Source organism: Centruroides vittatus, unplaced genomic scaffold (genome assembly GCF_030686945.1).
Source record: "Centruroides vittatus isolate TY-2023 unplaced genomic scaffold, ASM3068694v2 scaffold_861, whole genome shotgun sequence".
NCBI classification, from domain to species: domain Eukaryota; kingdom Metazoa; phylum Arthropoda; class Arachnida; order Scorpiones; family Buthidae; genus Centruroides; species Centruroides vittatus.
Genome location: NW_027122718.1, coordinates 6,079,956 through 6,097,368, shown reverse-complemented (window position 1 = coordinate 6,097,368; position 17,413 = coordinate 6,079,956). Strand labels below are relative to the sequence as shown.

Sequence of the window (17,413 nt, the reverse complement as noted above, 5' to 3'; positions counted from 1 at the left end):
ACCCAAAGTTAAATTGACTGTGTTCAATGATGGAGACTTGCAGAATTACAAAAATAAAAGATAACTTACAGCTTTTCATCATCATTCTTTTTTTTTCCAAGATAATATCTACATTACACAAACTTGTGTAGATTTTTTCGAGACATCTGTTATTTTACTCTTACATATGAATTTATACACATTATCCTAAAGAATATATATTAAAATATTAATATCAATCAGAAAATTCTTTTTCAAGAAACTCCTGAAAATAATTTAATTTGTGTAATGATAATTTAAATTTTCTTAATTCTTGTGTAAAGAGAATCAATTAAACTTATAATTTAGGAAACTAGCTAAAGTTTAATCATTTTCTGCTTTTATATAACAATTTATGTTTTACTCTGTAAGAGTTCATTTAAATATTTTGACTTAAAGTGATTTTCATTTAATCACTTTAATCAGGATGATAAATCAGGAAAATTTTTCCTGAAATTAACCTTGCTTTTCATTTCCCTGATATTTTTTTTATTTTAAAACTTTAGATTTCTTTTATGAAGTAGAATATAAATAAGAATCTACCAGTATTTTATATGATTATTGAGATTTCACTTAATAACATGAATAAAAACCATCTCTAAAAATTTGAAAAATAAAAGAATGTGTTAAGAATGAAGATACTAAAATAAAAAATAATAATAAATGGATTTTTTGTCCAATTTAAAAGATTTTAATACAGAAAATAATACTTTGTTTGTCTTCTAACACATATATACAATGATTTTATCAGAAAAACTTTTTGATAAAATTATAAAAGCAATATATTTGCTTTAATGGAATATAAAAAATTAAATGCCATAAAAAAGAATCAAGATCAAGTACTTCTGGATTCACAACCACCTTCGGGAACACTTAAAGAAAAATATAGAACAGTGTTCATGACAATGGTAACAGTTTATATAATTTATATATAAATTTGTAACATTTTCTCTGTATATAAATAAACCGTTAAAACTTTTAACCATCTCTCTAAAATTTAATTATTCTTTGTTTTCTGATTCTTTTTATCTTAATTCCATAATTACACAAAATTCCTTAATTTACTGATGTATTCTTAATTATAACTATAAGAATAAAATTATACTTTGATTTTTTATAATAATTTTACCAATAAGATTCACCCTAAAATATCAGAGGTCATATTAAGTATTTATAGTACGCATATTTAAAAATATATTTTATTTAAATCGCAATTGAAAAAGCAGTAAGAGTATTATATTCTTTCAGATATCATTAAATTAAAATTGAGAATCCAACCACTTTACTGGAATTACATGAAATTTTATTTCATGATCTTCAGAAGAAAGATTGTGAAATTTCAGGCCATATTACCCTAAATTCATTTTCATACTATTTTTTACTAATTTCTTTAATTTAAATAATTTTACAATTTATTATTAAATTAGTGTATTTTATTAATTCAAGACTGATATATGATATTAAATCTTAGCACAAGACGACAGTTTAAACACCTATCATCAGGATAAATTTATTCTGTAATTTTATTAATAATAAAATTAAATTCTAGCATAAAAAAATTAGGCATTCAGATGTTTGATTATATTAAAATTATATCACTCCCTAAATATTACATAAATCAAGTTTCTTAAAATTATACATATGTTTTTTACACTAACAAAAACAAACAACAATTCTACAAATTTATGTATTTATTCACTATTAAATTTTATTTTCTTGATATTAAATGTAATAAAAAAATTTTAATTTATAAAAATAGATCTAGATACAAATCTGAAAATTTATAGGAAGAAATGAAATTATTGATTAGAAATTTATAAGAAAAAATGTAGTAAATTTCACGTTATTACAAATTACAAACAGATTATTATGTATTACCTTTAATTTTGTATGTTCCAAATTTAGTATATCATGTTCAATATACATCATCAATACATCAGTTTTCAATGTTACACTGGATTGTTTTGTTATCCTCTATTAAAAATGCATAATATTAAAACTTTAATTTTAACAATATACATGATAATTTATATGACATTCTTACCCATCTTAAAGCTTGCAATAAAAGAGCAACCTTTTTAGATTCCAATTGAAGGATGTCTTTTTTGATTTTCAAAAAATCCAATGAAGAAATTCTGAAATATTAAATATCTAAAATATATCATCAAATAATTAGTAACATGTTTATTAAAACATTCAGAAAACACACATTGGAACATCTTTGGCAGTTTTCACAGATTTTGAAAGAATTTTATGATTTGATTGATGATAATTAAATTCATTCTCACTAGTTTTATGAAGATTGAATACCTCAGGAAATCGTTGCATACAAGAAGAAAGAACATCATCTAAATCTGTCTGGAATTTTTAAATTAAAAGAATTAGTGATAAGTCATATATGTATCATATATCACTACTGAAATATATTGAAGATCTCCAAATTCTAACAGAATTTGGAGATCTATTAGATTTTTAGCCTATTTTATCATTTTATTTTTAAGCTAATGTTCCAAAAAATTTCCTAAGTTTAAACAAGAAAACATTTGGTTAAACTATTCATCAATATTTTGACAAAATTAATTTATCAAACTTGCAAATTTTGTATTTGAAATTATAAAAAAAAATAGATGATAAAATACTTTAATCAAGAAAGCTAAACAATTATATTTAGACTTGACAAAACAGATTTAGATTATTATGCTTAGTAATTTCTATTTTGTATGATTCTATATATTCTTGATGTCAAACCATACCATCCTGATATCTTGATTAAAGTAACTGTCCTATTAAATCTTCTTGAGTATGGATCTTAAACTTAAAAAATCTATTGTGAAGGCAGAGTCCATCAATGCTATTTCTCAAAATATGGTCACATTATAAAAGATATCTTTCCTTGGTTTTTTCATTAATTGGTGCCACAATAAGTCTCTCTGTCTCTCTCATTACTTCAATTAGGATATTTGTTGATGTTTGTCTACATTTACAGCTCTATACTCCATCAAAGCACCCTCATCTCCATGATTTTCAATATTTGTTCATGCTTCTTATTCATTAGTTAGTATTCTAATCAATATAATGCTATTGGCTGAGTTACAATTTTATAAATCCACTGGGTATTAATTTCATCAGTATCCTTTTATCATAGAACAGCCTGTCATTTGCTTCCATCTCATCCTTTACAGATATACAACTGTCCATATCATTTGTGAAATTTTCTTTATCTAATTGGGATATAAACATTTAAAAGTAAAGGTTTTAGAAGTGAATTCCTATCAATTTCAATTTTACTACATACTCCAATCTGTATTCCAAAAATTCTGTTTTGTCTACATTTAGTAGATGCCATGATCTACTATCATGAAATTTTTTAAAAGTTGTTATGAGGTGGAAACTTTCCCATTTATAATAGTCAATTCTTCTGATCATTAATAAATTTTCGACAAAGGAGTGAGTTAATTTTGTTAAAGTCAATGGTTCAAATCTGTCGCCTAACAATTGCACATTTCTGTCTTTAACAAATTAGGTACATAATTTATAATAAATAAACATATTTTAACTATGTTTTGAACTGCTTGAGATTTTTAAAACACAATATCAAAATTCTAAGTTTGTATAGAAAAAGGTAAATATGATGTATTTCATGTATTTCAAATTCAATGATATCCTGAAAAATAATAATAAAAATACTCTTCCTTTATGTGTCAAAAAAGAAATAAATTAGCATTAAAAAATAGGCATTTAACAGAAACAAGAGTTATTTGCATCAAAGTTAAATCATTTAATGTGAAAGAATTTGTTGGTTATGTACATTTCCAATTTTTAAGTGCAGTACTTTCATTCATAGCCTATGAGATAGATTCAAGACATAAAAAGTCAAAGAAAATGTGGTCATGAGATAGATTCAAGATCAGGACATTAAAAAAAAAAAAAATTTTTTTTTATTTCCTGATCTTAAATCTATCTCATGACCATATCAGTTAGTGTATTTAGTGAATGTAGTTCAGTTCACTAAAGTGAACCACATTCACTAACACACTAACCAATTATATCATAGACTGTAAGATAAACATCTTAAGCCATCTACACAGGTACCAATATACCTGACAGGTATACCTAAACAGATACACCTGTCCAGTATACCTGTGTGTGTGATGAAAAAAACATTCAAGCATACTGGACAGGTGTGCCTGTTCAGGTATACCAGTACGTGTGTAGCCTTTATAAACTATGAATAGTAATACTATGAATCCCTAATAAAACATGGCATACTTCATTCAGTTATTACTATTTTTAATAAAAATTATGTTTGCAATAGTTATAAAAATGAAATGTGAATTTTTGTTATCTTTCAAAATATGATTCCATTTTTGTATTAGTTCATACCCATGTAACAGGTTTTGCACTAGAAGTAATTTAATAGGAATCTAACTACCATGTCATACTAGGGATACTTATAATTAGCCATTTACTTTTAAATCTAAACTAATCATTCTTAAAGTTGTTTTTGACTAATTATTACTAGCTATTTTCACTTTTATATTAATATGCAATAAATGTCACATTATTTCAGTTATAAAAAAATAAATTCTTACTAAATCTCCTTTGACTGCAGATTCAAGAGCAGCAATAAAATTATTTAACACTGTCATCAATACACGACAATCTTCCTGTTAATAAAAATACAAGAAAAATTTAAGAATTACTGAATATTTTCAATAAATTACACAATTAGTATAAATATAATTTTAAAAAATATAACATAACATGTTCTAAAATTTCATATTTAACCAACTTTTTAGTGGGATTCTGTCATTGAAGTAATTTATCATGTTATTTTGATTACATTTTAAAAAATAAAGTGGGTTGAGGTTGTACACAAACATGTGAATAATTCTTGAAACATTAAACAATATTTCTTTTAAGTTAACCTGTCCAGTACCGAGAAGTCATCTAGATATGACCATAGAGTAAAAAAGAAATTTGTATGAAAATGTTTTCATCTAATTCTTGGAAATTAAATGATTCTGGTACAGGAAAAATTCTTAAGTATTCACTATATTTTTGGCTAAAATCTTGCTCTGTGTGTTTTAACTTTTATGAAAAGAACGTTGAAAAACAAGTAGAAGCATAATTGTTTAAATGTCTCAGAAAAAGTTTTAAACAAAATTGATAATGGTCTTAAAAAATGGATGTGACTTAAGTATGGTATTAGTTTATCCATGATTTTGAAAAATTAAGAAACAAACACTGGATATCTATGCAGATAAGTCAATTTGAAAGCAACTTATGTAAACCACTACATACATAAAATGAAAGTAAGAGAAAAAAATGATACATTTCAAATGATACCTTCTAAGCTGCATATTGGCAAGTGTTTGGAAGTATTTCAGTATATGTACAGAGATCATGATGCATAGTGCCAAAATCACTACTTGGCAATAAAACTATAATACTGGTCCACTAAAACCCTAGTCCACTTATTTCAACATTCAGTGTGAAATTGAATTACAAAGCATGCTTCAGGAAATTCAACAGAATGTCAAGCTCCTGTGCAATGGGAATCATGTGCATCATATATCTAGCAATGTCTTAATATCACGCAGCAGGTTTGGACAGGAAAACAGGATTGACATTGAAAACCAAATGCAGTTTTTGTGCAATATCATCCAGCATATCCAGATCAGAAAATTTTTATTGGTTGATAGAAAATTTAAGGAACTTTTTGGACTAACATTTTTTTCACTTTGATTTTTTATCAATAGACAATTTGGAATAAAAGTTTTGACATGACAGAACATGTGAAATACTGTTTAAACATTGTGTTCAAATGTTTTACTCAAAATTTTTCATTAAAAAATTATTCAAAAATGATTCCTATTTCTAAGTGACAGCTTAACATGCTACTTTTGTTTTCCAGACTCCAAACTGATACGGCTACCAGCAACTGCATTAATTAGTAAGTAAAACTGGTAGTAATAAATATAATTTGAAATGCAAAAAAAAAAAAATTAAATACTGGTGAAATCGTTAGTGATTTTTAAAAATTTTTCAGAGCAACTCCTGTATTTAGTTCAGGTTATACAAACATTTCATTTGCATTCTAGCAAATTTTGCAAGATACAGGACAGACTCTTCCATATCCAGACTGGTCAAATGTAACCAAAAATTTTCAAAAATATTGTACACTATTCTGAATTTTACCTTTCCATACTGCAGTGTGTATATTTTTTAATTTTGTTTTATTAAGGCTGCTTGAAGTTCATAGAAGAGCACAATACATCAGCTACCACAGATGTGATAATGGTGAGACATTAGCATGATGTAGCAGCTTATCAGTGAATTGAAAAGAACAAAACAAACAACTTTAACACAATACTTTCAAAATGAATTGTAAATGTAATTGTCAAAAATAAGCATCAAACTCAAAATAAACATTTCTTATACATATAATAAGCATATATGTTACAGTCTTATTTAAAAACTATCTCACTTCCTTATCCAGATTTTTGTAAAATTCAGATCACTCTCGTCCACATTAGTTTGGATATAGGAAAGTCTACTGTATATGCCGCTATAAATTATCTGAATGATATTATGACAGTTTACTTGAGTAGATAAAATATAATAATTAAAATTTTACCTGTAATTTTACAAGTTGTTTCGATTGAATGCTGTTTTTCCTTTCTGATTCTTTCCATTTAATTTCTGCAGTATTCAATTCTTCCTGCAAATCTGAAATTAAAATAAATTTTTCAATAATCAGTTTAAAATAAATTTCATGAATAAAAGTAGACCTTATTTTAAAATCAAGTTTTTATGAAACTTTGAAACATGCACAACGTATTTAATATTTTATGAAAAAAATAATCATCAATGTAAGAAATGTTCTAAGCAGAATATACATGGCATAACTGTTTATTTAGTACCTAGAATCAATTATAACAATGTCTTAATGAATTATAACTTAAAGCAGAAACATGTGACCTATTGATTCAGAGACAGTTTAAATCAAATCTGTTATCATTCAGTCATATATTATTAACAACTGATTGGCTTCATATCAAGTCCATAGTACAGCAGTGCCTCATATAACGTGCTTAATCCGTTCCAGGTGCGAGTCCGTTAAGTGAAACGTCCGTTATATGAAACGCATTTTCCCATAGAAATACACGTTAAAACATCTAATTCGTTCCGCAGCATAAAATAACCGTACTGTATGATTAAAAAAAATGAAGATGGGGTGCGTTCTTTTATTCCTCCGCATAACTCTGTGCGCGTGACATCCGTTTGAAAATTCCTGCAGAATGCGTTCCTAAATTCCGGTGGGAGTGCGCACCGTCGAACGGCAAAAACGGCCACTTGTAGCAGTAATTTACGGTGAACAGCAACATGGCGTCCTCCATGGCTCAGATAGTTTCGTTTCCGGTCTATTATGTGGTTTTATGAATGAAAATTTAGAAATTGTGAAAGCGCGAGTTAGCGCACACGGTGATGTGGCTTTACGAATTTTTTTCGAATGGTAGCCGGCATTCTAATTTTTTTCGTGGCTATTTTGAATGCTCTTTCAACAAATAATCCATTTTATGGTTAAATTTTACAATTAGGGCTGTTCTTTTGCCTTTAAAAGCTCATATTTTAGAATTATAGATTCCTCCATCACGATACTATCGATAGTGCGGGTGCTGCCATCTTTTTTCTTTCACTGTCGTTCCTAAATGCCTACAAACAGCAGCGCACTCCCGTAGTAGCGGAGACGCAGAGCGACCGCTATTAAAGAACGCACCCATGGAGCAGTCACCAAGTATGCCGGAAAGTCCGTTGTTCGCAGCCAGTCCGTTGCTCGAGTCACGTAACGGCCAAACAGAAAGTCCGTTGTTCGCAGCGTCCGTTATTCGAAGTACCACTGTATATATAAAGACCCATTCATGTCCCCAATATCATACTACAGAAATGCAGCCAAAATTCTCTCAGAGAAAAAGAACCGACCATTTAGGATGATGCAAGGGATAAAATATCATATGCGGAAAGTCTAGAAACCAGATTTTTCCCAACAAAGTGGAAAATAGCAAATGTCAAATTAGTGCCAAAAACAACGATCCAACAAAACCTGATCACTGCAGGCCAATCAGCCTTCTCCCTGTTTTGGGGAAGTGCTAGATGGATTACTAATAAATAGAATAAATTGGCACTTAAGAGAAACCAATCAACCAAACGACAACCGGTATGGCTTCAGGTCTGGCAAATTGACAATTGATGTGGTCCTTAGAGTAAAAGTGTTTATCAAAAGTGCATGGAAAAGGATGCTTTAATCATTAATACTGATTATGAAAAGACATTTGGCCACCTACAGTGGCCAAGTATCTTCCAAAAAATCAAGGAAAATAAATGTCCCAAGAACTTGGCCAGGTTATTAAGAGGATATTCAACAGAAAGGAGAATTGAAGACATTACAAACAATATTTCAATCAGCAAGAACAAACAGAGAATGCCCATAGGGCTCGAGGAGTGGGTCAAGCCTTTGGAACATCGTGTTTGGAACAACTTCTTGGTTCTATTAACCAGACTATACAAAAGAAGATACAGGCATTTGCTAACAATCTGATATTAATGATAGCTAACAAAAATTGTAACCATCTGACAAAAGAAGCTAATTGGGCCATGCAGGAAATACAAAAGTGAGTAAAAATCAAAAACTCCCTATAAATTACTCAAAATGCAAAGCCTTGGTTTGAACAAGAATAATAAGTCAGGACAAGCATGCCCTTGACCTCTACATGGAGAGGGAAGAATTAAAAATGTTAAAGAACTTAAATATCTGGGAATATTCTTTGACTAGAAACTTAGTTAGAGACATCAAGTACAAGAAATATGCAAAAAAATATATTAAAAATTCACCAAAAATCTAAATTATTATTTGATTCATATGAAAAAAATCACATATATTTACCAATATAGTTAGTTTTAAATACGACATTTTTCAATAAAGTTTGTTTGAAAAATTTATGAGAAAAAAAAAATAATATATGATAATTGACATTCAAACTTGAAAATTTGTTACTTTTTGTCAAAATTAACATTGTCTGGTTACTTTATTCTTATTGTCACTGAGCAGAATGACGTAGAATATTGTTCTGTACAATTTGATATTACATTTATGCACGTACGTTTATTCGTTGTGAAATTATCGCACATTATATCAAACATTTGTTTGAAATCTGAACTTTATTCTGCTTTCATCTAATATAATTAACTAATATACTTTATTCATTTCATATCAAACAAGACTATATATTTTTGTAATAAACATACGATTACCAATAGCAATAGATGTAACATTTGCTAATATTTTAGATTTAAAAAAAAATTAAAAATTAAAAATTAAAAAAAATATATAAAATATCAGAACTGAAGGTCATAACTTAAATATTTACGATATATTAACATATTATAGCTGAATAAACTTATTATAGCATAAATCAACTTATTATAGCAATATTATTGCATGAATATGCTAAAAATAAAATAAAAAATTATCAGAAAATGAAAAATTAAGAAAAAATAACCGATAATTAAAATTTTTTAAGTCGACAAAACACCACCTGGACGAAAATATGTAGAATGAACGATAAACAAGACAATGCCAGTCAAGTGCTGACATCTGTTGTCGCATATAAATTACTCAAAATGCAAAGCCTTGGTTTGAACAAGAATAATAAGTCAGGACAAGCATGCCCTTGACCTCTACATGGAGAGGGAAGAATTAAAAATGTTAAAGAACTTAAATATCTGGGAATATTCTTTGACTAGAAACTTAGTTAGAGACATCAAGTACAAGAAATATGCAAAAAAATAATAATAAATCAAAAAATCAATTTACTTAACTGGATCTCAGGAAAATACTGGGAATTTTGCAGCTTAGGGATTAAGTCCCGAAGCTGCAAAATTCTATACAAAGCAGCTATTGAACCAGCTACCCTTTATGCCATTCCAGTTTGGTATGAAACAATAAACAACTCCCATACAAAAAAAAACCTACTTTCCATCCAATGTAGGGCAGCCATCAAAATAATAGCTGCCCTACATTGGTGAGGATGGCAATGAAGAATGGGTAGAACTGTCTCTCTCAATGAGTTGTCGCAATTCACCAGAACTCCATGTAATAACAGGATTTGAGGCCAAGTTACAGTTTGTTGTCATGACAAAGGACACAGAGACAGTCTAAAGAAGTGTAGTCCAACTGACAAGGAATTTAGCAATGAGAGGACTGGTTGTCCAAAGTTGAGATGGATTGAGAAGCCTAATGCTGAGATGGATTAAGAAGTCCCAAGGTCGTCAAGAGAGAGGAGAGAGACCTGAGACTTGTTGAAGTCAGAACTTCACAGGTATGACCCAAAAAAGAGATGGAATAGCTTTTAAAAGTGTTTGCAAAATAGGAATGAACAAGAGGAACTTGCCAAGAGAAACCTGTCAAAAAAGAATAAGGAATAGGAACTTCATGTTATTGGAACAAGAGTTTTTATCAATTGGCTTCTCAATTGTCCATCCCAACAAGTCTTGGTTCTTTGTCGACACTTTCTGACAGTCTCATACCCATTACCAAGGGTAATCTGAGACAACTCAGGCTGCAGGAGAGGTCAGCATCAACATTTAATTTGATGACAAATTCTGATTCCAGCCAGAGTTGGTTGATAAGAGACTTACAACATTTATATCAGTTCCTCTGTCATGTAAACTTTAAACAAAAATGATTTATGAGTCACTCTTTGTTTTTGTTCTTTCTATTCAATTCCAAAAATTCTTCAGCAAATTTTGGTGAGGGGTTTGCATCTAGTCCAAAGCATCACATATAAATATGATCAAAGACAAAGTTTTGCCACATCTGTACTGCAAATCTAACTTTATTACATTTTGTTTTTATAATCAATCCAAACTTTACCAGATAATACTGCATGTATTTTTAAGAGATCTAAAATTATTAATTTAATAATATCAAATAATAGATATATTCAATCCAATCATAAACATTATGAACAATTCCTATAAAAATCATAAATCAAATCTGCTTTAATGTAGTCAGAATAACACAAAATTTTATCAGTTAAATACCACATGCTTTCAGAGTATGCATGTCTATCTTCAAGGTTCAATAATTAAAAAATATCTTCAGAGAAGAAGTATTTAAAGTTTTTTAAAATAAGATACTTTAAATTGCTTATAATTATAATTAAATTAACTAATTTAATTATAATTATTAAATTTAATAAGAATTGGCACCTAGTGCCTCCCTCTGAAACAAATTATTTAGAAATTAATTAAATATAGTCGTGGAAAACTAGCCCAATGTTATCCAGTAGTTGTTTGGCTTATTATAGATACTTTAAAGATTAATCTTAAAAGATAAATATTCCATGAAAATGGCATGTTAGGGGATGGACATGTGCAGTCATTACAAAAATTAGAATAGTCAAAGTATTTTGGCTCTAAATTGTTAAAACTATGTGCATTATTCTAATTCTAAAAAGGATGTTTGATTTATGATACAATTATAAAATTAAATTTCAAGAAAATAAAATGAAAAATTATATAAAAAATTAAACAAATTATTTATAAACTGGAACCACATTGTGTATCTTCAGTTAATCTCAAGAATAATGCTCAATTAACAACATATGTCTTGCTGTTAATTTATTTTATTGTACAGAACTGAAATAAAAAATCAAAATGTGTTTATGCTTTGTAAGGCAATAGATACAGTAAAGTAAAATTGATAACAACAAGATATGCATTTATTACATTCATTATTCAGTTAAATAAAATTAAACCATAAATTAATTAATTAAATAAAAATATCTTCTAAGTTTCTAATACAACTAAAGTATTGACTTTTAGAGACAGCGTGCACAATTAAAATGTAGCAAAATAGGTATATATAATAAAATAAATTAACAAGTAAGTGAATTCCAATATTTAGCTCTTGAAAATCAAAAATTTTGGACACTAACTAGTTTGATAAACAATCACCAACTTTACCAACTTAAAAAGTAAAAAAATTCAGTTATGTTTCTATTATAAAGTTTATATAAACATAATAGTAATTTATGTTAAGTGAATATTTTGCATAGTCACTTATATAAACATACACAGGTGACAACGATGCATGCTATGATAATGAAAATAAATCAGAAGACAGATATACCATTAGAAAAGGCTGATAAGATCAACAGGATTAGTTCAAAAATAGACATAGCTTGTGTAGATTTCTCATTGAAAAGTTATTACTAAAGAAATTCCTTTCATCATCAAAGATTATTTATGAAAAAAGCTATTGTATAAGCAAATGACAACTGTAAGACATGTGACAAATGACTTAACTTGTAAGATAAACATTTTTTTAACATATTAGAATGAGATGGGGGGTTAGGAATGTCTGAATGAAATACAGGTATACCTCGAGTTACGTCATTCTCGATTATACGTCGTTTGTCAAAAAAGTATATGGAAAAATAAAAATCAAGTTTAAGTCATTTTGTTCGACTTTACATCCGTCTGCCACAAATATTGAAGTCATAATATCACTAGAAAAGTGTTAAAAGCACATCAAAATCATATTAAAATATGTACATTTACAGTAAATGTACATATTTTATAATCATCATAAATCCTAGAGAACAAAATATGAAAACATCTGTGTTTCTGTGTTGCCGTCTTATTTAGTGGTCTTTAAGTGCTCATTATTGGCATTTTCCACTGTAGTTCGACTTACGTCGTAACTACACAAGTAAATACGACTTACGTCGCCTCTCCTGGAACCAATTACCGACGTAAGGTGAGATATACCTGTATATTATATAGTAGACTCTCCTATATCTGATCAAAGACAACTAAAAATTTTTAAAAATATTGTACACTATTCCAAATCTTACTTTTCTACATTGTAGTGTACACATTTTTTAACTTTTTTTTTATTAAGGTTGCAAGATTGCATTGAAGTTCGTAGTAGGGTACAATGCATCAACTACCACTGACATGATAATGATGAGGCATTGGCTTGTGTGTAACAGTTTGTCAGCAAATCAAGAACAAAGCAAACATCTTAAACACAATACTTTCAAAATTAATTGCAATTGTAATTGTCAAAAATAAGACATTTTTTATACACACAGTAAACACATATTACAATCGTATTTAAAAACTGTCACACTCCCTTACTCTATTTTTCTAACATCCAAATCATCTCTGCCCGTATTAGTTTAGATATGGGAGAGTCTAGTATAATATATATCTTTGGTAATTTTATATAATTTGTATATTTGAAATCATAAAGTTTAAAATTTGATGAATGAAATCAATTTTCACAAATTTATTTAATATATTACTTAAATATTGATTATAAACTTTATAAAAATTAATTCAATAAAAAAACATTACATCTGTTTATGTAACGTATTATCTGCTTAAAATATTGAACGAAAGATAATGTTTTAAAAAATGCAATAAATATTTAAGAAATTAAAGAAAAATGTTTGATCATAGATACAAAATAAAAAGCATAACAAATAAATATATTACCATGAGTGTTACAATATTTGCATGCATTATTATAGCAACTTGAATCATTCTGGGATTTCTCTAATATATAAAATCAATCGTTTAATCATTCATTTACATATAATTCATTTAATTAATAAGTTCAACTTCTTACCTTTTAATTTGGAATTGTTTTGTTTCTTTGATATTATTAAAGAAAACGATAAATAATTTTGTCTTAAAATATGAAGAAACATCTATAATAATTTATTTAAGAAATGCAGGATTAGTCATAATAATTCAATAACTTTGATATTTTATTTATTATTAACAACATAGTTTATTACAAAAGTATCAAATGAAAGAATAAATAACTAAGTTGTGTTTGGAGCCACAGAAATGACATTAGCATCACCGTAGTCACACATTATAAAAAATAATAATAATAATCTATGGACAAATCACGTTCTTTAATTTCTTAAAATAAAATCATGTTTCCATTCGATGATTGTTTAAAAGAAAAATTTCGCAAAAATTCACCAGTTTTAAACTCCACTTATAAGAAAATTTTAACTAAAAATTGAAATCTTTCTTGAAATAACTTTCAGGTCAACAAACATGTCATATCTGATTCTTCATACATAACTTCCTATTTAACTACATTAAGAAAATTAATATATCTTCAGTACTTTTAGAATGAAAAAGGTACAAACAACTTTTGACTAACTCTGTATATAGTAAATGCCAAAAGATAGTTAACTGGTTGTTCTCTTACATACTTATAGTTTATAAAATTTAATTTTAGATACAATATAATCCTGATTATCTGTGATAATGTAGACCAATGTTATCTTGGATAACTGAAAAAATAAAATGAACAGCCATTCGAAGTTGGAACTTGAGACAGACTCCATTCCTACTATCCGTTTTCATTTGTTTCAGTAGTGTTGTGTCTGTGTTCTATTGCACTTGTATATAGTTTAGTGATTTTTATTGCAGAATTTCGCTACAATCTCACAAGCTTATTTTTAACATTATCTCATTTATTTATTTTCATTGTTTTGCTTTTATACATTAATATTTTAATATAAAATAATATAGTATTATTATAACATTTTCATCATTTTCTATTATGCATCTATGTATACTAAGAAAACACAATTCATATACAATTCTTAGCGGAACTACTAAACAAACGTGTCCGTATAATGAACACATAAAGTGTTTGTTAGTAAGATAATTAAAGTTTGTAATGTTTGAGATCATGATAAAATCATTAATTGATAGCTAAATAGTCTTTTTTGCAGAATTTTAGTGTCATTTTTAAAAATTGATCGGAGTTATTAAGATAGCCTGGAAACGAGATAGAATTTTTTCTACAAGAAATAATGGAAAATACTTCCTAATATTTGAATCATTTTCAAGAACATGTTAGATTCAAGTGAGATGTGGTTATGGATTTAATACATCCTGATAATACTAAGGCAATATATTAGAATTATTAATATAAAAAAATGGTAATTTATAGCAAAATAATAGTGCTTATTATTCTATACACTAATTAGTCTTTTAACTTTGCCATTAATCACAAAAAATTCAGACAATGAATAGCCTGCACGGTGAGTATTAAGCAAAAATAATAGAATTAGACACTAAAAATAAACATTTTTAGTGTCTAATTCCATTATACAGTACTTTAGTTCCTAATATAGTTCTTTCAATGTTTGCATTATTTAGATGAAGACAAAGTTTTACATATATGAATCTGATTGTTTAAATGTAAAACTTGGAATTTACAACATTATAATCATTCCATTTAATTATTTCTGTCCTCATAAACTAAGTTTACAGTTTTCAAATGAAATTTTCATAAATACTTTACTTATAAACTTAAAATTATACAATCATGACTGTGTAATTTTAACTTATAAATAAAATATCACATAATATATTATAATAAAAATTATTTTATATTAATAATTAATTAAAGAAATAACATAATTTAATAATAATAATTTTTATTTTTTCCATAATTTTTATGAAATTTAAAATAATTTATTTTGATTTAAATACAGTGAAACCTCGATCTATCATTTTTGGCAGGACTTGGGGAAAACAATTGACATGGGAAATTTATGGCATTGATGTTTTTATTGTTTATCTCGTAGGAAACTTGTATTTTTCAGTGATACGCCTATACAATGGCTTTCTGTAATACTAAAAGATATGGTGCTTGCACATGAATGTGCATTTATTCCACATTTTAAAAAATTGTTAAGAATACTGTAATTTGTTCTATTTTCTTTCGGTAACAATACCTAATAAATTGATATATCAGAGGCCGTTGATCAGACAAATTTGATATTGTATAAAAATGCATTACTTATATAGTAAACAATAACAGTATAACATTTGCATTCACCATTACTAATAAATCTGAAGAGGTTTACGTTGGTATAGAAGATTATGTGGAAAAATGCATTTCTAATTTTTTGGATAACCAGTTCAAAATACATTTTCATATGTCATAATTTTCATTTTAGGTAAATATGCATAAAATTTATGATGACAGCCATCTTAACTTAACTGTTTTCAGCACTCAGAACCTCATTGTAATAGTGCTGCAGCAGCTAATTTAAGGCAGAAATAGCTTAACTGTCTTTTAACAAAGTGGCTTCAAGAGGTTTTACCAGAAAATGCACCCAATATGTACGATAAAAAATAAAATACATTTATTTTATTGTACATATTTAATTGCTATGTAAATAATTGCAAGAATTATCCAGGGAAAGACATAATCTGTCTGTCTTTCAGTATGATTACAATATTATACTACAGTACTGTATTTTATTACCTATTAGATAAATACAATATATTAAGAGGAACTATTTGGGGAATTGGTTTAGTTTCATACACAAACTGATGTTCATTTATGAAACTTTTTAACTTTTAGCTTTGGATTTAAGTTTTAAATATGGGGAGCTTATATTATTAACACACGAAAATCAGTGTCTCAATTTAGTGCCCTCTATTGTGGGTAAAACAATTGATGCAGGATAAAATGTTTCTTTTAGTTAAAATACAGAATAAACATTGAGGAAAAATAAACCATACAAGAATGAAGAATACAGGAAAAATTAACATTATATATATGGGTCCTTATTTGGGACTGGAGAAATCAACCAATAGATGCAGGAACTTGATTGATATGGAAATGATAGATCAAGATTTCACTGTATATTGTATATTATGTTTTTTTGTTTTTGTTTTTCTGCTAAAAAAACAAAGTATAATAATAATAATAATTACAATATATCTAACAAAACAAAGCCACGAATCTACAAATACTGTACTAAACAGGTTTTAAATAAAAGTGTTTTTATTTAAAACCTGTTATAGATTCGGTCAGACTCAAAATATGGAGACTGAATGGTGAGAAATTAGACCGACATACAAACGCTAAACTTGATAATAAAAAATTCTTGTGAATCCTATCCAAATTCAAACTTGAGCCCAAATGAGTGGTAGGAATATAATCTTGCTACTTTGCTGTCTGGCCAGCAATTAGTTCATATTTAAAATTCATACATTTTTCCTTTTTTAACTTACATTACATATTTAATTAATAAGTTTTATGAGATTTTACTCATTAGTTCCATATAATATAAAACTAACATATAAAATAATAATAAAAAGCTTATAAATATATAAAACTGATAAGACAAAATCTTACTAGTTTATATATTTTATTAATTTAGGATACATATAACTTCATTAAGCAAGGCTGCTTCTGTACTTCATCTGTACATTCTATTAAACCAAAGAGATAATGTTCTAATTGATCTCTCAATTTAGCTACCCAATTTTC

At 27.4% G+C, this 17,413-nt stretch overlaps 1 protein-coding gene across 1 annotated transcript in view; it reads right to left on the bottom strand.

Moving 5' to 3' along the window:
• LOC136990110 (lisH domain-containing protein ARMC9-like) overlaps positions 1–17,413 on the bottom strand; it is a 44,092-nt gene that overhangs the window by 14,816 nt on the left and 11,863 nt on the right. The window contains exons 7-14 of the mRNA XM_067288468.1: positions 17,309–17,413; positions 13,721–13,745; positions 13,588–13,647; positions 6,659–6,750; positions 4,611–4,685; positions 2,228–2,376; positions 2,063–2,153; positions 1,897–1,992 (exon numbers count right to left, since the gene is read on the bottom strand). Of these exons, the coding sequence (XP_067144569.1) occupies positions 1,897–1,992; positions 2,063–2,153; positions 2,228–2,376; positions 4,611–4,685; positions 6,659–6,750; positions 13,588–13,647; positions 13,721–13,745; positions 17,309–17,413 (693 nt within the window). The remainder of the gene's footprint in view (positions 1–1,896; positions 1,993–2,062; positions 2,154–2,227; positions 2,377–4,610; positions 4,686–6,658; positions 6,751–13,587; positions 13,648–13,720; positions 13,746–17,308) is intronic.